The 19,962-nt window shown below is 42.6% G+C and overlaps 1 protein-coding gene across 4 annotated transcripts in view; it reads right to left on the minus strand.

The window, feature by feature from the left end:
- Positions 1-18,806, minus strand: part of FAXC (failed axon connections homolog, metaxin like GST domain containing) — a 70,508-nt gene extending 51,702 nt beyond the window's left edge. Inside the window, exons 1-4 of one of the 4 annotated variants that reach the window (XM_024249107.3) lie at positions 18,718-18,759; positions 17,828-17,949; positions 11,577-11,712; positions 2,025-2,221 (exon numbers count right to left, since the gene is read on the minus strand). In XM_024249107.3, the coding sequence (XP_024104875.1) occupies positions 2,025-2,221; positions 11,577-11,712; positions 17,828-17,934 (440 nt within the window). In that variant the 5' untranslated portion in view covers positions 17,935-17,949; positions 18,718-18,759. Of the gene's footprint in view, positions 1-2,024; positions 2,222-11,576; positions 11,713-17,827; positions 18,403-18,434; positions 18,694-18,717 lie in introns of those variants that run through there. The other 3 variants (XM_024249106.3, XM_024249109.3, XM_024249105.3) reach the window with 3 other exon arrangements.
- Between the last annotated feature and the right edge of the window lie 1,156 nt (positions 18,807-19,962).

Raw genomic sequence — 19,962 nt, forward strand, 5'->3', positions numbered from 1 at the left:
GGAATTTGCAGTCCACAAAATTAAGATCCTTTCCCATGGGGTACCACTTCCCAACTCTCACCTCCATCCCTTACCCCGCCCACACCCCACCCCGCATGGAGTATCAGCTTCGGGCTGGTGAAGAAAGAGATGGAAAGGGCAGGGCAGGGATTAACTTTTAGCAGGGAGTAAAGTTATATAAAATGACATGTACGCAGACACAGAACAAAAAATAGTGATGTGTGGTAATGTTGCTGGGTCAAAAACTTTCTAAGAGGAATATATATTTTCTAAACCATTATGGAAATCACAGAGTTGTAGCCAAAGTGACAACTAAGATGTATGGCTTTCAGCTTTTCAGACAGCTAACAAAGCGACAGCTCTGGCAATCAGTGGGCCCATCAATCAAATGAGGTAGTGCCTTGGAGGGCCTCTGTCAAGGGAAGGCACATGGGTCACGTGGCCTTGTGCAGGTCCTTCCTTTCCCTTCACAGCAGCAGAACTGACTGGAGCCTAGTAAGCAAGCGTGATGGGTTCTTCACGAGGCTTTTCTCAGAAGCTAAGTTTTTCCTGGAAGCTATGCATGTCAGACGCAGTCATACATTCTGGTTCCCACTGTGACTGTTGCACACCTTGGGAGGGGAGCCCCAGCAGTTCCCCAACACTATTGTAAGGAAAAGACCCGATTCATTCCACGAACATGGAGTCTGATTACTTCCACACTAATCTGTACCCCTGTCTCCAGCCTCTCCCCAGCCCCCTCCTTGCTGCCCACTCTATCACCTCTTTAGCAAGCGGGGGGTAGAAGTGGAGCTTAGGTCAGCCCTGGAATAAACTGGGCAAGAATCAAAAGTAAAAGGAGAAAAAGAAAAGGGTCACTTAAAATCCGAGAGATAGGAACAGCAAGTTCTCCATTTAGAAAGAGAGTGGAATAAATGAAATAGGGGAGAAGGAGGAGAAAGAACCTTCTCCAATCAACCCAATATTGAAGATATCACTCAGCGGGAGAGGTTTAATAAAAACTACTGGGCCAGCATCTGCCTGCAGATAACAATTAATGCCAAAAATGATGGGCTTAACAATTCTTAATTCAATCTTTGGAAAAAGATAAAGTTTGCAGAAATCAAGAGAAACTTTCTCTATCTACTGCGGTGTAGAGAAAGGTGCAGAAACTCCAGAAAATGGATGAAAGAAAAATTTTAAAAACCATAGACTAATGAGTTTGTAAAGCAAGAACCATATCTGCTTAACTCACATGGTACCACCGCCAGCTCAAGGCTACAAAAAACAGAACAGAAAACTCATTAACTCGTGTGATGGTTCAAACTTGGGGAATACAAACTAGGAGTTTGCAATCAAGCCAAAGAAAATCCAGAAAGGAGTAGTATGCTTTACTTCTGGAACATACAGAAGCTCTTGTTATCTATGGACAATTGACTCTAGGAATTCTATCTTGACTTAGTCTTCCATTCCCTCCTCTGAGTCTCTGACATAATATTACTTTAATTCAACAGTTTATACAGTATTGGTAAAAAGCCCTGAGTCCAATCAATTCAACTATCTTCCTCAACTCAGTGAGTTCTAGTCTAGATCAAAGACCATCAAATTATAGTCCATAGGCTAAGAAGTTTTTACATTGTTAAATGGTTGAAAAAAATCAAAAGAAGGATATGGTACATTAAATGAAATTCAAGTTTCAGTACCCATAATGAAGTTTTAGCAGAACATGGTCATGCTCATTTGCTGGCATACTCTCTATCACTGCTTCTGTGATAAAACAGCCGAGTTGACTAGTTGCAAAAGAGACGTACAGCCAGCAAAGCCTAAAATATTTACTGGCTGGTCCTGTACAGAAATGATTTGCTGACCCCTGGTCTAGGTAACCAGAAACTTAACAGTCATAATAACTTTGATGACTGAGCCACTCACTTCATCCGAAACTGTTAAGGTAGAAAACTGTTGAAAAGGTGGAAAGAGGATCTGAAAAGTGAAACAGAACTTGGGGCTTACTTCAAAAGGACGGGGACACCCCAGACGGGACTCACCAGTAGAAGTGCTCCTCCACCATCTTGGTCACCGCTCTGGAGATGGCTCTTTCATGAGGGCCAAGGTTTTTGTTTAAATTCACTCCAAGTTTCTCTTCCAGAAAGTCAATTATGAATTCTGTGCCAGAAACTTTTTCATGATTATATTCAATCCAAGGCATTTTCCCTTGAGCAGAGAGTTTTCCACCAAAATAGTTCTAAGCAGAGTACATTTTTAAAAAGAGAAAATCAATATTGTATTTAAATTCCACTGCATGATTAATAGAAACAAACATTCCAACCTTATGTTTGATAGTGACAGTACTATTCAAGTGAATGAACTCAGGGCATAAACTCCTTAAGACAATACATGGTTACTCTAGGAAAAATATTTGTTTAACCTCACATAAAGATATCACTTTATTCTCCCACAGATTCTATCATGGACTTTGGCTTATGATGGAAAAGAAAAAAAAAATACCCCAGGGGCAAGGGATGATGGGGGTAAGGGGTAGCAGATTGAAAGGGCTGAAATGACCCTAGTAACAGTCAGTCTAGTTTTAATGTACAAACAATTCAAAAACTCAAAAAGTGAATATAAACCACAAGGAGGCCTGTATTGACTGGACAACTAACCAAAAACCTCACTTGAAAACCAGTATGTCACACCTGAATAATACCACTACACTGTAAATGAACGGTCCCCAAAAATTATAATGCTTAGGTGTAGCAAAGTATGTACAACATATTCAACTACTGTGCCTCTTAAAAATGCAGGTTCCTGTGCCCCAGCCTGGACTTCTGGATCAGAATCCTTGGGATAGTGCCCAGAAATCTGTGTTTCTGATAAGCTGTCATTGGTAGACAGAATAACAGGGATTTGGACTGATTTCTGCCTCCTAGTGTCTTGATATTTTATCTCATTGCTTATTCTAAAGGATAAAAGTAGGCCTAACCTCAAAAAGGGTAGTAACTATTGGGGATGTTATAGGGGCTGCTGTTAGTCATATTGCCTTTGTGCAATTTAGAATATAGAACCTCCTCTGGGTGGAAATGGTCCATTCCAAGGTTTGCGGCTTGGCAAATAGAACTGGGTCAAGATTTCACCCCCACCCTTTGGCCAGGCACTGTTGTACAGTGAGCAACTTGCACAACCACACACGGCTCTCTAGACATCATCCCTGATGTTACCCCAGGAGAAATGTCACCTACTTCTAGAAGCTGCTAATACATCTAACATTCTTGTAATCTGTGTACTACAGATGTAAACTTACCACATACCATAGCCCCTATTTCAGATTTCTCTTGATGCCATCCATATCCTCTTAATACATCCCTTTCTGGACTCTTGTCATTCTCAGATGCAATCTGTCCTCCACACTGCCACCAGAGGGAACTGTTTACTATGCAAATGAGACCCAAGAACACTGCTGCTCAAAATTATCCAATGGCTTTAATAGCTCTAGTCTACAAACTACCCCTTTTCACACAGCAATCTGGACCCACATCCACCATCTAGCCACTGCCCACCTGCCCGGTCTCATTGGCTATCTAAGTCCCTCTGGTCTCCTAATTCCAACTACCCCTACCCAGCTAGGTCAAGGTGTTTGCCCACCTCCCTGACTTTGTGCACTCTTTACCTTTTACAGGAATCCTTTTCTCCACCCTCTGTAAAGTCCTATCCATGCTTTTTAAAACAAATCAGTTCAAATCTCACCTTGTTACATAACTATTTCCCCAGGATATAACCATTATTTGCCCTTCCTCTGTGCTTCCACTGTACGGTGTGTAGTCCTCTACCCTTACGGAGTAACTATTTACACATCTGGCCTTCCCTCTAGACCACCCTTTCCCCTGATAACTTGTTACGTGTTTATCTTGACTACTTTTTAAAATAGTAGTAATAAAAATTGTAGAAAGTAAAAAGTTTCCTCTTCAAAGTTCCCCTTCTTGTTAAAGAATAAATCATAAGTGTTAGAAATAATAGTTTCTTTTTATTAAAGACTAACTTTCTTCAAGCCTCCTTGCTTTGTGCTAGTAACTCTTTGTTAAGCCCTATACTATGTAACTGTTGGAAGTGCTCACAGGCACGTTCCAGCTCACAGCCTATGCCCCTTCCTTATTTGGAAATGTTATTGCTTCCTTGAACCTTTCGTAAGCAACTTCTTTGTTCTTCCTTTCACTTACCTATTTAGGAAAGTTTTAGGCTATTGGCAAACCAGGTATCAGTTTAAGACTATGAGGCCCTGCTCCAGCCAATGGATGCAGGACACAGCAGTAAGGACAACCCAAATGTGTAAGGGATAAATATGTCTGCTTTTTCTTTGTTCAGGTGTGCTCTCGCCATTGCTCCATCTGTGATTGAGCACCTTTTCTGCAGAAAGTAAAGATGGCCTTGCTGAGAGAGCTTTTGTCTCCATGCTGACTTTTCTTCGCAGCACCGATTATCTATTTCTAACAATTTTGGTATTTCTAACAAAATTAATAATCAATTCTTATGGAAACGGAAGTTCTACTATGTTTTCATGATCAACAATTATATTTTGATTGCTAGGTAAAAAGCAAGAGAACATTTTAGAGATACTCTGATTACATCTAAGTAAACAGAGATGAATGAAAAAACATTAAAAAAAAAGAGACTTACAAACATGTCACAAGTAATTGGGAAGACTATAGGTGAGATGCCAGTGATCTTTTATTCCCATACATTTCAATTTTTCTAAATGTGGTCGTATAATTTTTAAAATAAAAAAAAATTTTATAGACATGGGTGTCTCACTATGTTGCCCAGGCTGGTCTCAAACTCCTGGGCTCAAGCAATCTGCCTGCCTCAGCCTCCCAAAGTGCTGGGATTACAGGCATGAACCACCATGCCTGGCCCAAAAAAAGTATGTTAAAAATGTTGATTTTTTTTCTTTTTTTCTCCCTTTAATTTTTCCTACATATTTTTATTTCTACAAAATTGAGACAGGGTCTCGCTGTGTTGCCCAGGCTGATCTTGAACTCCTTGTGATCCTCCTTCCTCAGCCTCCCCAGGTGCTGGGATTACAGGCATGAGCCACCACATCCAGCCAAAAATAATACTTTTTCTTAACTTCTTTAAATCTATTGAAGAACTCCTGGACTATTTTTATTTAAGCAATTAGACTCTGACTAATCCACTGAGGGTAGTTTCTGAAAGTAATTTTGAGAAGATAAAGAGGTAAATCCTCTATATTTTTTCCAAGCTGATGTTTCCTTCTGCAAGTCTGCCCCAGGTAAGACTGATGCAGCCACACATATACTACATTATTAGCATGGCAGTGAAGGCCATAGGCTTTGGATTTCAAAATCTCATTCTATCATTTATTCACTAAGTGACCCTGGACCTCCCTGGGTCTCCCTTAACCCTCCCTGGACCTCAGTTTCCTCATCTGTAGAGTGGGGATAATAACAGTTGCTAGGATTAAATGAGAAGATGTGCAGTGCCTTCATCAGAAGTATTTTGAGATGAAGAACTTGAGACTCTAAGAGAGATACCAGAGTCTTGGGACTCTGATTTGATATACTGGCCAGAGTACCCATAGGTTTCAGGTAAATATCTATCTATTACATTCACTCTGCCCGGGAGCTATCTTGAGTCATCTTCCACTGGCTAAATTTGAAATAATTTGAGCAGTCTGTGTGGATTATGACACACTGAAAAAATCCACGCACCCACTATCTATTTAGTTTTGAAGAAGAATGTCTTTATTTTTCAGAGCTGCATGTTGAAGTATTGCAGGATGATGTGTCAGGATTTCTGCAACTTACTTTAAAATGGTTTACCAAAAACACTGTTCACAAATGTAGATGTAAAGAGGGGGGAAAGCAAAGGAGAAGACATTAACCATTCACGATCTAGGTAAAGGGCATGAGGGTGTGCACTGTACTATTCTTTTGTCTGCAGCTTAGGAAAAAAAAAAGAGGCAGGAGGGGAGACAAGGTCAGCAAATAAATACAACATCAAAAGTTAGGGCTGACAGCTGAGGCAGACAGCTCCAAAGGAAACATTTTCTTTTTTCTTTCTCTTACTTAAAAAGAATTCTTTTGTGAAATGTATGCTTCTTATACAACTACTTATATCAAATGATGTAGGTGTCTTTACCTGTCTAAAGAAATGTAAGGAATAAAAGTCAAAAATATCAGTTATGATAATAATCTCCAGCTCGTAGGATATCAGGTAATTTTCACTTTCCACATACACTGTTTTGTACTGTTTGGAATTTTTCTAAGGACCATATATCATCTACACATAATCAGAAAATGCAGTAAAGCTATTTTTGTGTTTTTTAAAAAATTAACCACATCCCCAGGACCTCCCTGTACATTGTTTGCAATTTCCTATAAGTCTATCATTATTACAAAATAAAAAGATTTTAAAATTGAACTACCAATATTCATATCTTGATAGAGAAAAATAATAATAACTGTGTTCAATACATTGAGCTTTTTTTAAAAATAAGCCTTTTAATTTCCTAACTAATGGTCATCAAATATTCATTCCCATTCCATTTAGGTTAAAAATTCAAGAGCTTCTAATATAAAGTCATGATCTGAGGAATACTGGCATTTTAATCTTTTTAAAATGGCACAGGCAAAAGAAGTGGCAGAGGGTACACCTCCCTGGGTCCATGACAAAATATTTCTCTACTGATCAATCCAAGAAATGAACTCCCCAGCACTCCCCAGACACCCACTGCATCAATACAAATCCCCACTAAGGGAATGGGAATCCAGGTACCCCCAACCCCTGCAACAGAGCATCCCTTTCTAAACCACAGCACCATTTTTTTTTTACCTAAAATCTGTCACCCCCCGAGCATCGCCCACTCCATTTATTTTCCATACAGGCCTCACAGAAGAAAAACAGCCCTATACAATTCTTTTTTTAAAAATATATTTAATAAGAAATAATAATTTTGGAAGGGGTAAGCACGCCCCTTCCTGAAGACCTCTGTAATAGCTGCAGGCTTCACAGCAAGGCATGAGTCCTGCTGCTCCAGTTACACTAACTACAGGCAGCTGCTCTAAAATGTGAACAAAGGCAGATATGCTGCAGGTAAAGACAGGTCTGCAGCAGTCAGGGCTTGATGACTTGGAGGGCAGAAAGGAAAGTGCAGAAAAGCCTGGCAGCTGCTGCAGCCACCACAAACGACAGGATTATTTTATCAAAGGTGGGGGAGCACAAAAGATCTTGAAAGTAGTCAGAGATAGCACTGCACAAAATTCAGGTTTTGGACTCCCACTGCCCCAAAGCTGTCATGGCTAAGTTAGGCAATCTGGTCAAGAGTGATGATGGAATAGAGACAGGTAGCTGTTGGGTAGCAATCTCTTCCTTCAATTTGAGTCTCCAGGTGACACACATCTTCAAGTGCTGACTGCCAACACCAAGCTGAACAACGATCTTTCAAATATAAGCCAATGCATTTAGATGCTGCAGGCCTTGTTTCCTTCATTGCTGTCTTAGCAAGTCCTAAGTAATCATCTCCCTGCTGCTCTCTCTGGACTCACCCCGTGCATTCCAGTTACCAGTTATAAAGATTCCCTTTCTAATCACTTCCTGTTCCCAAACATCCCATGTCCTCCCTGATGCCCCAATCTGAAGTCTGGACTCAGTGCCACTTCACCATGTCCCCAGAGGACCTCCATTGTAGCACTTAACGAAACTGAAGCATGTCAACCATGCTGTCCCAGCATTGCCTTAGAAGGATCACTGCCACCCCCTTCCCCTCTTCTCTACAGAAGCTATCTCAAAAAGCACAGGCTATGGGGAGTCAGGAGCTGAAGGGGTAATATCATTATTGGGGCAGGCAAAAGCTTGGCTGAGTGGGGAGCCCACCCCCTCCAACCTTCCAGTTGGTCTGTTACAACCTGAGGAGAATACCTCCTCCCAGTGTTGGTGCTTTACAAGAGTCTAAAGGTGAACCCTGGAGCTGCAGGAGCCATTTGGGGGAGTGGCAGCAAAGTAAAAGGACCAGAGTAGTTTGGGGATACCTGAGGCTCACCTCCTTTCTTTTTTTAAACTCCCTCAGAGGTACAGGACCTGTGGCCTGGGCTTTAGCCCTTGTCCAGTACAAATTCCCAGGCAGAGAAGTTGGCATCCCTGGTAAAAGGACCTCTCAAACCAAAATAACTAGATAAGTACCACTACTATGAGAAGGGCAGTGCACTGAATTATATGACATGAAGCAGAATTATTGGGACAGACCAAAAAATTTAAGTAACATAATAAATATCCTCCAATGGATAAAGGAAGAGATTACTAATACAAACTGAAAGAAAACATTAAGAAGAAAAATACAAAAGTTGGAATAAAGAACACAATAGATGGGGTAAATAGCATAATGGATACAAAAACAAACAAACAAACAACGACAAGCACACATAGAGCAATGCAAAGGAAGCTCAGAGAGAGGAATGCTTCCAGAAAGAAGCAGAAAAGAATTCAAGTAGAGAGTAGAGAGACATAGAAAATAGAAGCAGAGTTTCCAAAATCCGGATAATAGGGAACAAGGAAGAAGAGGGAGAAGAAAAACAAACATAAAAGAAAAGGAAATATTTTAAGAAAATTGATAATTAATTCTCCAGAATTCAAAAGAGATGAAAGACCTCAGATAATAAGAGTTCATAAAGGACCAAACAGGATATATAAAGACCCACACCAACACATGCCATACTGAAACTTGAGAATATTAAGATTAAATACAAATTCTAAGAAAATTTAGAGAGAAAGAGAAAGAAGAATGAGATTAACATCAATTTTCTTTTTTTTTGAGACAGGGTCTCACTCTGTCTCCCAGACTAGAGTGCAGTGGCGTGATCTCGGCTCACCACAACAACCTCCACCTCCCCACTTCAAGCGATTCTCCTGCCTCAGCCTCCCGAGTAGCTGGGATTACAGGCACATGCCACTACCACCCAGCTAATTTTTGTATTTTTAATAGAGATGGGGTTTCACCATGTTGGCCAGGCTGGTCTTGAACTCCTGACCTCAGACGATCCACCAGCCTCAGCCTCCCAAAGTGCTGGGATTACAGGCATGAGCCACCAGCCTGGCCTAACATTTTTAAAATATAGAAGGAAAAGAACTTTGAACATAAATTTATCAAATGTGAGAGTATAGTAACTATATCCTCAGGCATACAAAGCCACTGAAGGTTTGCCACGTAAAGACTCACTCTAAAAATATTCATCAGGGAAGTTCTCAAATAAAAAGACAAATCCTTTATAGTAAGATATATGGAAAATAAGGCTAGTCAAATAACATAGTAAAGTTTGTTGCCTAAAAAGGATAAAAAAGAAAGGAAAAGAATTGCTAAAACCTTTTTTTTTTTTTTTTTTTTTTTTTTAACAGAGTCTGGTTCTGTCACCCAGGCTGGAATGCAATGGCGCGATCTTGGCTCACTGCAACCTCTGCCTCCCGGGTCCAAGCAATTCTCCTGCCTCAGCCTCCCAAGTAGCTGAGATTACAGGTGCACACCACCACACCTGGCTAATTTTTGTATTTTTAGTAGAGATGGGGTTTCGCCATGTTGGCCAGGCTGGTCTTGAACTCCTGGCCTCAAGCGATCCACCCTCCTCGGCCTCTCGAAGTGCTAGGATTACAAGCGTGAGCCACCGTGCCCAGCCAAAAAATTCCAGAATTAAAATCTTAGACAACAGCAACATAATTGGGATGAGGGCTGGGAAGAAAGGGAGAGACCCAAGGTACACGTAAACTGCTAATGTGTTTGTATTATAACAGAATAAATACAGACTTTAATACATTTAACAAATTAATAAGCATAAACACAAATTTGGGTCTTAAGAGTAACTACAATAACAACAAAAATATAATTTGTTTTAAATGAGAAAAAATAGCTATTAGAAAGCAGGAAATGAGAAAAAATTTAAAATGAAGTATAATAAGGAGAAAAATATTAAATAAGATATTAGAAATAAGTTCTAATAAAATAATCATTTCAATAAGTGTAAATGGATTAAAGTTGCCAATTAAAAGACTCTCCGATTAGATATAAGAGAGAAACAAATACAAAAAGAGAGAGGGAAAGAAAGAGAGAGAGAGGATGAAGAAAGATATCCTAAGCAAATATGAACCAAAAGAAGGCTGGAGAATCTATCTCAATATCTGATAACACAGAATTCAAGTTTTTTAAAAAATAGTAAGAGACATCAATGGATGACACACACTAGAAAAATAAACAAGAGTAAAAGATGTGAACTTTTATATGTACCTAACAATGTAACCTAAAATATATAAATACTCTAACATAAAGCAAGAACTGACATAATGACAGGAAAGAGACAAATCAACAAATACACTTGAATATCTTAACATGCTCCTTTCAGACAAAAAAATAAGCAGAAATATAGAAGGTCTAAATAATACACTAAACATGTTTAAGCAAGTAGATATATAGAGAGCTCTATATCCAAACAGAGAATATGTAATTATTTTCAACATTTTGAAAAAGTAACTACAAACCAGGCTAAAGCTTCAGTAAATTCCAAGGAATCAATATCACAGAGACTATCTTCTCTGACCGTAAAATTAAAAACGATAACAAAAATCAAAGCTTAAAATAGTTCCATATGGCTAGAACTTGGTTAAAAATAAAAACATAAGTGAACTTTTAAAAAAAATACATAGAATTGAATGACTATGAAAACACAGCGTGTTGACTTTGTGAGACACAGCTCAAGCGTTACTCAGAGAGAAATATATACCTTTAAGTACATTCCTCTTCCTTATTTACTGCTAAAATGAACAAGTGTTTCCCTGAAAGTCACACAAACAGAACATTGAGTGCTGTGGAAAAGCTCTCACTACATATACAAATATCTACCTCGTGGCCTACTGGGCCTTCTGCTCCCAAGATTCATGAGGGACAAAATACGATGCTGTCAATAAACTAAAACCTAAAGTAAAAAACCACATCAGGCAGTGGCACACCCATCTTTGTCAAGGCCCAGTAGGCCTGTCCAAACTATTAACCAAAGCATACTTTTTTTTTTTTTTTTTTGAGATGGAGTCTTGCTCTGTCACCCAGACTGGAGTACAGTGGTGCAATCTCGGCTCACTGTAACCTCTGCTTCCCCGGTTCAAGTGCTGCCTCAGCCTCCCAGGTAGCTGGGATTACAGGCGTCCGCCACTAGCCCAGCTAATTTGTGTATTTTCAGTAGAGACAGGGTTTCACCATGTTGGCCAGGCTGGTCTCGGACTCCTGACCTCAAGTGATCTGCCTGCCTTGGCCTCCCAAAGTGCTGGGATTACAGGCGTGAGCCACCGTGCCCAGCCCAAAGAATACTCTGTTAAAGAAAAATATCATGGCGCTGAATCTCTCAAAAGTTTAGACCTTTTTGATCCATCATTATCAACAAACCCTGGAATCAAGTATATTATTTCCCTCTTACTAAGGACTAGGCACTGCTAGTTTCAGCTCCCATCCCCTCTGGCATCCACTGTGTGAGATGAAATATTCCCCCCTTTAGTTAAATACTCATTCCCTGATACTGATGTCATAAGAAGAAAACATATTTGCACACAAGTACCTGATACGGTAAGTCAGCCATCCTTAAATAAGTTTCCATCTTTAAACAGAAAGGAGATAAACTGGGAACACCATTGTTAGGTCTTGCAAACTGATGCAAAATAATAGCATCTTTAGAGTCAATCTCTTGCTGTTTCCTGTCAAAACCAAAACAGAAATAAAGAACAATCCACATGTTATCCACATTCAGTTCCCTTACTTCTTGAGGACCCTGCAGGGTTGTAGCTCCTCAGTGAACAAGCAGATCTGTTTGTCACAGGGGCTTACATCACCCAGCACCCAGTTTGTCGAAGGGGCTTACCTCACCCAGCATTCATGGAAGCTTAGTCAAAACACAAGAGAACCTTACAAACTCCCATGATATTACCATGACCCCAGTGGCTCAGCAAAGTAACTACAAAACAGCCTCCTTCTGTGACCTATGGCCTCTGGGCAACAAGAACATTTTCTGGTACTGGTCCACCTATTCTCCAGCCGGCTGTGTTTACCTGCCAGGGACAAGCTGGATGGATAAAAATGATATTCTGTGCTTACTGTGTGTCACACATTGTTCTGAGGGTCTCACGGGTCTTATCTCCTCTAATCTTCATAATAACCTTATGAAGTAGGTACTACTGTTATCCACGTTTTATAGATGAGGAAATTAAGGCACAGAGGATTAACTTGCCCAAAGTCACATTGCTAGTTATGGCAGAATGGGCACTGAACCAAGAAGTCAGAGCCCATCTTTTTGGCCATTAGACTATACCATGAAACAGTCTATTGATCCGTAAGACCCAGGAACAACAGTGCAGATTTGCTCTGCTATGACCCAAGTCTGTAGGGAATCTGAGACTGAAATTCTGGTCCCTCTTTCCAACTGCCCATGCCCTCACCTAACCCTTCTTTCACCTGTAATGCCGTGGAACCTGCCTTCTGGATGCTCTCTCTCTCGCTCTGTCTTCCTTATTTTCTGCCTTCCCAGTATCCCCACTTTTACCACACAGCATGTATTTCAGTACCCCTGCTTTTCCCCTTTCTTCTGTCTCAGCCACACATCCATCTTTTCCTTTGGCTACTCTTTTGGGTGAGAAGGACTTCCCTGCATACAGTTTTTCAATAACCACTACATAATGGAATGAATGCTGGATTCCAAGTCTGGACAACTGGTGTCAAATCCAAGCCCTGCTTCCTACTGGCCACATTAGCCTAGATCTCTCCACCATCTTCACCTGAAGAGTGAGGACAGTACCAATTCTGTATGGTTTATCATGAGGATTACATAAGGTAATACCGTAACTATTTAGTGAACTATCAAGCATTAAGTAATAGTGAAATCTATCCCCATCCAAAGAGATATGGTCTCATCCCTGCAAGCTCATCATTCCACACAGCCCCACTCATACCCCACTCCTCAGGACCCTTTTGCAATTTCCATCTTCATTTGACCCAGCCGATTTCCAGTCAGATAAACTTCACTCTTCCTTCTCCTTGGCCTTCCCTGAGCCTCTGGTTCCCTCGCATTGTTCCCAGTACAACACCACACCCCCTTCTTTCTACCCAAGCAAGAACAAGATCTTTGTATCTTCATCACATGGATGCCCACTTCCTGCAGATCCCCATTTAGTAAAACAAACTCTCTTGAAAAGTTTACCACCCAAGGGCCCACTCAACTTCACAGTTCAGAATGACTCATTTTGAAAATATCTGTCAAGTCAAAAAAATAAAAATATTTGCTGCTTTCTGGCAATATTCACTATAAAAGAAATGTTTTCATTTAGATGGAATGTTTGGGAAGTCAGATATTAAAATCAAGAACTCATTTAGACGATGTTCCAAGACAGCACAAACTATAGATCTGACAATTAACTGATTCTGTCCAGTCAAATAATTCCCATCACAAAGTGGTATTTTCATGTAAATTAACAGGCACAAATTTCCGAACTGACAGGAGAGGAGACAAACAAAAAATCCCTGCTCCATCAGCCAGAACGATCTAATTCTAATTGTTAATTTGGGCCATGTCATAGTAAGAATGAATGCTAATTATCTACCAAGCATATGCTAATGACTTTATATATATTATATATGTTAACTTATTTAATTCTGACAATGACACTTTAGAATGGGTATTGTTATAGTTTAAATTTGGGATATCATATTATACTATTTTATAGTAGATAAGAAAATTGAAGCTCAAAGATGTTAAATAACTTGCCTAAAGAACATCAATGTAAGATTGACTCTGAAATAACTCGTTTCCATGCTCTTAAGCACTTCAAGGTCACCAAAATGGGCAATTCCTCCGTTAATCGTATTAAAACTGCCAGTTTGACTTAGACCACTGAAGCCTGGAGCTTTCTGATAAAAGTCACAGCTAATGATGGCCAAGTTTTATTGAATTTTCACCTTGACAAACTCTGTTCTAAGCATGTCACATGTGTTAACTCATTTAATCAACTCTATGAGAAAAGCTACTACTATTATTACCATTTTACAGATGAGAAAACTGAGTCATCAAGAGCTTACTGTCATATCCAAGGTTATGTGGTTGGTTACAGACAGAGTCTGAATTTGAACCCAGACAGTCTGGCTCCAGAGCCCTCCCTCCAACATGTCAGAAACTCCTCTCTAATTTAGGATCAGAGGTTTGGGTAGGTTGTTTCCTGTACAGCTATATTTTATAAAGTGATCTTACCATAAGGTTTGTATAAGAGGACAGCCACAGAGCATTAACTAGCTAGTTTACTACTATTCCCGGGGCTAACGACACCACAGATGAACATGCCTCTGTACACAGCTGATGATTTGTTAGTTTGCAGAGATCAGATGTTGATTCGCCAACTAAATGTTCTAGAAGAGGCTGAGCCCGTGTGTGAAAAGTGCAAATAAGCACTGGTAATGAAGTTAGTAGTCATTCAATTTACAAACAAAACTTTCCAAAGCCTGATTGAATTTAAGATAGCTGCCAAGCTATCTCCACTCAGGGAAAACAAAGTAGTGTGTTGGAACGATATTTATTTTAAAATATGGTGCTAAATATTTATTTTAAAATATGGGGTTTTTGGATAAAACCCCAAAAACCTACTTTGGTTATATTCATTAATTAAACTTCCTAAGTAATTCTCACCTGTCAACTTTACTCTTCCACTCTAGAGACATAGTCATAGATTAAGGTTATGTCTACGCAGCAGAAAATCCAAGTAGGCTGGGGAAGAGTTTGCAATAGCCAGTAAACTCAGGGCAGTCATTTTAAGGTGTATTTTCCATCTTACATATTTCAGAATTTATGTTTTCTGCCTAAATTATAAAGCCTATTGAAACCTAGATTTCACCTTAAGTGGAGGTAGCTATCATGTAACCTCTAAAGCCTTGGTCTTTGACCTTCCTGCCTGTTTTTTTCCCTTTGCCCCTCCACTCCTCTTCCCCTAGACGCTGCAAGAAAGGCACCTGATACAGGCCTGTCTTCCCTGAGCAATGCTTCAGTTCTCCACATTTCTCTTCCTTCCTCTTCCTCCAACAAAACGGATTTCAAAGTAGGTACTTTTTTTGAGACGGAGTCTCACTCTGTCGCCAGGCTGGAGTGCAGTGGCACGATCTCGGCTCACTGCAACCTCCGCCTCCCGGGTTCAAGCGATTCTCCTGCCTCAGCTCCCCGAGTAGCTGTAGGACTACAGGCGCGTGCCACCACGCCAGGCTAATTTTTGGGTTTTGTTTTTTGTTTTTTGTTTTTAGTAGAGACGGGGTTTCACAATGTTGGCCAGGATGGTCTCTATCTCTTGACCTCGTGATCCACCCACGTCGGCCTCCCAAAGTGCTGGGATTACAGGCGTAAGCTGCTGCACCCGGCCAAAGTAGGTACTTTCTAAGAGGCAGTGGTTAAAAAATGCAGGCTCTGATTTGAATCTAGATCCTACTATTCTTACTGTGTGATCTTGGGCAAGCTGCTTAACCTCCCTGAGCTGCAATTTCCTTATCTATGAAATGAACAAACAACAGTTGTGAGGAATAAATGCAGTCACACATGCAAAGCCCATCCTACTCAGTATTCAGAAATAGCCCTTTTTTATTGTTTGCATTACTTCAGAGCTTTCTAATTCAACTCCAACATTTGTCCAGAAACAAAACTGGCCAAGTATGGTGGCTCACACCTATAAACCCAACAATTTAGGAGGCCAAGGAGGGAGGATTTCTTGAGGCCAGGAGTTTGAGACAAGCCTGGGCAACATAGTGAGACCCCATCTCCACAAAAAAGTTAAAAAAAAAATTAGCCAAGTGCAATGGTTCATGCCTGTAATCCCAGCAACTCAGCAGACTGAGGCCAGAGGATCGCTTGGGCCCAGGAGTTCAAGAGCAGCCTGGCCAACACGGTGAAACCCTATCTCTACTAAAAATACAAAAATTATCCAGACGCGGTGGTGCACGCCTGTAATCCCAGCTACTCAGGAGGCTGAGCCAGGAGAATCACTTGAACCAGGGAGGTGGAGGTTGCAATGAGCTGAGATCGAGCCACTGAACTCCAGCATGCGTGACAAAGCGAGACTCAGTCTCAAAATAAAAAAATTAAAAAATAAAAACAAGAAAAAGTGAATCAACCTAGGATTAAACTCCTTAGTCCAAATAAGCATCCAGTGCTGAGGTTTATAGTCCCCTAAATGAGTTAGTAGCTATCTGTGGGCAGAGAGCTCTCCAGTCTCCAGTGACCACACCTGCCAGGGCATGGCCTACTCCGGAGTGGGAGCTGAGCTCCATACTGTCTCTGCAAGGTCATTTAAGCTTTGTTTTAAACTTGGTCCTGTGAAGCCTTCACTCCCTCCACTGCTGAGAAGCCTCATGGTTTGGGATCTCCTCAAAGGCTTTAGACTAGAATACAACTGAGAAACAACTGGGTTACCATTTAAATTACTGCCCAAATGTTTTAGTTCTTTAGGTAGCTTGAAATCTAACTTGAAATACAGTTCTAAAACTAGCACAATTAACAAATAATCTAGAGAGATAATTCTCTTTAAATTTTTTTGTTTGGTTCAGCTAGATTCAAGGCAATGTGTTAAGTGAGAGAGTTAAATGTGCAACAAGCTTAAAATAAACTTCTTCAAATATGGCTAAATAATATGAAAACCAATACATTTCTCCAAACCTAAATGATTTCCCACCCTCTCAGACATGGGAACTATTCAAAATATGTACGTTAGGCCAAATACCTACATTAGGCTATCACAATAATCTCCTGGGATCCCTGCAGGCTAGTAAAGGTCACCTATCACTGTCTTTGTTTATAACCTATTGTGTAGGATTCCTCCACTGGAATAAGGCAGTGTGGACACATTTCTCTCACTTTAGAAAATACTGGCAAAGAGACATTCTGAGCTATTGAAAACTGGGCTTCTGGTAATCTTCCAGTGACGGAAGGCTCAAATGCATGGAAATTTTAACCATTAATTGATGTATCAATTAGCCAAACAACTGTCTCAGTGCCCTGTGGTATTACTCTACTCAAACAAAAATCTCGTGCCGGCTGGATGTACCAACAGCAGGGGCCTCCATTTTCTGGTATTTCCAACTCAATCTTGTAAACATTCTGCGGCAGCGGATGCAACTGTTTACGGCACTGGGCGACGCCGTGTTATGCCCAACACACCCATGTGCTAGCCTGTCCTACCGCTCACACAACAATGACATCTAAGCCTGAAGATGGTGCTTGGCGTTCAATACCAGATAAGCAGAGAACCAGGTTAAGGCTGCATCAAAGCTGCCCACCACTACACTTGGTCATGCATCTTTAACAGGGACCCGCAGGTTTCTGGAGCTTTTGCAATTTTTCAGTCTTTTGATGTTGACATTTAGGGAAGGATGGTGAAGAACTAACCTTTAGGTAAAAGATAAGGTTAGCAGTTAATATTCCAGTATTATTACTTATAAACAAGGCATTTCATAAAAGTGTAACCTATTTCTGCAGGGCCCAATTCTATTGTTGCAAACACACTGCACTTAGATCCTCCTAAGGCCATTTCTTAATAGATAACGACAAGTGACCTAGAGCATTTTGGGAGACAAATGTTTTTCCCTCCCAGCACCGGTTTAATTCTCCTTTCAACTCCAAACTGCCCCTCACGGCCAGGTGACCACAAATGCCTTTAGGGAAAGGTAATTGCAGGACGCTTGGGCATCTGGGCAGCGTGACCGAGGGGCTGGCACGGGCCCCTCTCGCGCCAGCCCTGCCCTAGCCAGGTGCCCCTCTCTGCGCCCCTGTGCGGGGCCCTCTCTCCGGCTCACCTAATGACCAGGAGTTCGTGGAGCAGATACGCAGCTGCGGCCAGCAAAGCTCCCCCGGTCAAGTAAAGGGTTTTCTTCCACCAGGGATCGGAGCCCAGCCCTGCCATGATCCCACCGTAATCCTGCAAAGGGAAAGCGATGATGTCCCCATAAAAGGAGAAGGGCTCCTCGGACCCGGCCCACCAGCCGAAGAAGGAGATGCTCTGGTTCCAGCTCAGATCCACCACGCACGGCCTGGACGAAGCAAAGCCAACCCCCCAGTGCATGCTGCGCGGCTGGCTCCGGGCGCCCCTCCCAGGGCCCGCGCCGCCCGCATGGGAAGGGGCCGGCGCGGCCCGGCGCGGGCTCAGAGGCGCGCGGAGGGCGCGGGCGGCGCGGGCGGCGGCGACTGAGGAGGCGGCGGCAGAGGAGGAGGAGGAGGAGGAAGGACACTGTCCGCGGACGGCGGGCCTGGCCGGCGGGGCCCCAGAGCCCTGGGCGGCGGCAGCGGCCGCCGGCTCCCCCCGCAGCGGCCTCTCCGCCCCGCTCTTTGTGTCGGCGCCTGGAGAAGGCCGCGTGATGTCATTGCTCCCCGGGGCAGGGAAACAGGCGGGATAAAGTCACCTACCCCGCGCCCTGCCCCCGCCCCGCATCTCCGCGGTCCGGCCGCCTCCGCCGGGGCCGGATCTGCAGGGCGGGCGCGCCGGGCGGTCTCCGCGCCTCCAGGCGGCACGCCCAAAAACCGCTCGCCGCGCGCGGGCAAGGGCGGCGGAGGTGCCTAGAAATGCGGCTCCACCGCGAGGAAGCTGCAGTCGGGGCCCGGATCTCGGTCCTCCCCTACCCCGGCGCGCCCTCCGCCTGCGCTCCAGCCCCTCCCGCGGGCCCCAGAGCGGAGAACGCGCAGGACTCACCTGGGGCTGCGCGGAGCTGCGGGCAGGAGACGCCACCAGGCGGGGGCTGGGAGCGTGGGCCAGGATTAAAGTCGGGAATCAGATTGTTCTGGCCAGCAGGAAAGCGCTGCGTATTTGCATAATGTATAAAAACACTCTTATTACATTACACAGTTACCTCGGGCTTGACCAGGTGTTCGCAGAGACGAGATGTCTGGTTTGACAAATAACAAAATACTCTACCTAGAGAGATTTCTCTGACAAACCCAGTTCAAGTCTTTCCTCTTTGAAGTCACTATCAGGGAACTCGCTGATACAGGGTTTTGGTTGGGGGACGGGGGTCCCTCTTTTGTTTTAGAAAATCTGTAACAACTGTGTGTGTGTTCAGTGTATTTTTTTCCTTTAACTTCATTTATTAAAGTTCATAAGTACCAAGAATAGAAGCTTGTAATATATGCACAGATTTTAACAAGAGCGTGGATAGTTTTAAATTGTTTGGAAGAACTGAAAAAGGATTCGGGCCGTGGAGGTTCGTCACTCTCAAGATGGAAGGATGGGTAAAAGAAACCTCCAGGCTTTTGCCTGTGGAGCAGAGATTGAGGCACAAAAGGACTCCCCCTTTTTTTCCTCTCCTGCCACACCCGCCCCTTAGAACACGCAAGGAGTGTGGTCGTATTGTTAATAAATAATAAATATGGACGTGTCGCCTCAACGAGACGGGGGGGAGGAGGCTAGTCAGCTGATGCCTAGGCACCAGCATGTGACACGCCCCAAACACTCCTGGGAAAATGTGACCTTCCAGGAAGAAGTAATGTGTGTGGTTGTTAAGTGAAGCTCCCATGAGTAGGTTGCAAGGAGTGAAACCCAACGGCCTCCTGGGGTGACTGAGGTGGTCACCAGCCGGTCTTCCAAGGAGAGAGGCCAGAAGGCTGCCTGGCCTTGTCGGCAAGAAGCAGAGTAGTTAAGTTTGGGACCAGAGCTGCAGTGCTCTGGAAGAGGGAACAAGGAGGGCTGGCATCAGGGATTCTCCATGCTCCTTCTGTGCCCTTCCCACAGAGCACTCAGTCTTCGCTCTCAGTGAACACTGAGCCAATATTTAAAGAATATAAGTTTGATACTTGGGATCACATTATTTTCGTATCTAGGTCTAGGCATGGGGATGGGCATAAATTACCTTAAGTGGAAGAATATGGAAGGCAAAAGGGAGAGTCAGTCCTGACAAACCTTATGCCCAAAACAAGTTAGAACCCAGAGGAAGTGTAGTAT

The sequence above is a fragment of the Pongo abelii genome, chromosome 5 (assembly GCF_028885655.2).
Source record: "Pongo abelii isolate AG06213 chromosome 5, NHGRI_mPonAbe1-v2.0_pri, whole genome shotgun sequence".
Classification (NCBI taxonomy): Eukaryota; Metazoa; Chordata; class Mammalia; order Primates; family Hominidae; genus Pongo; species Pongo abelii.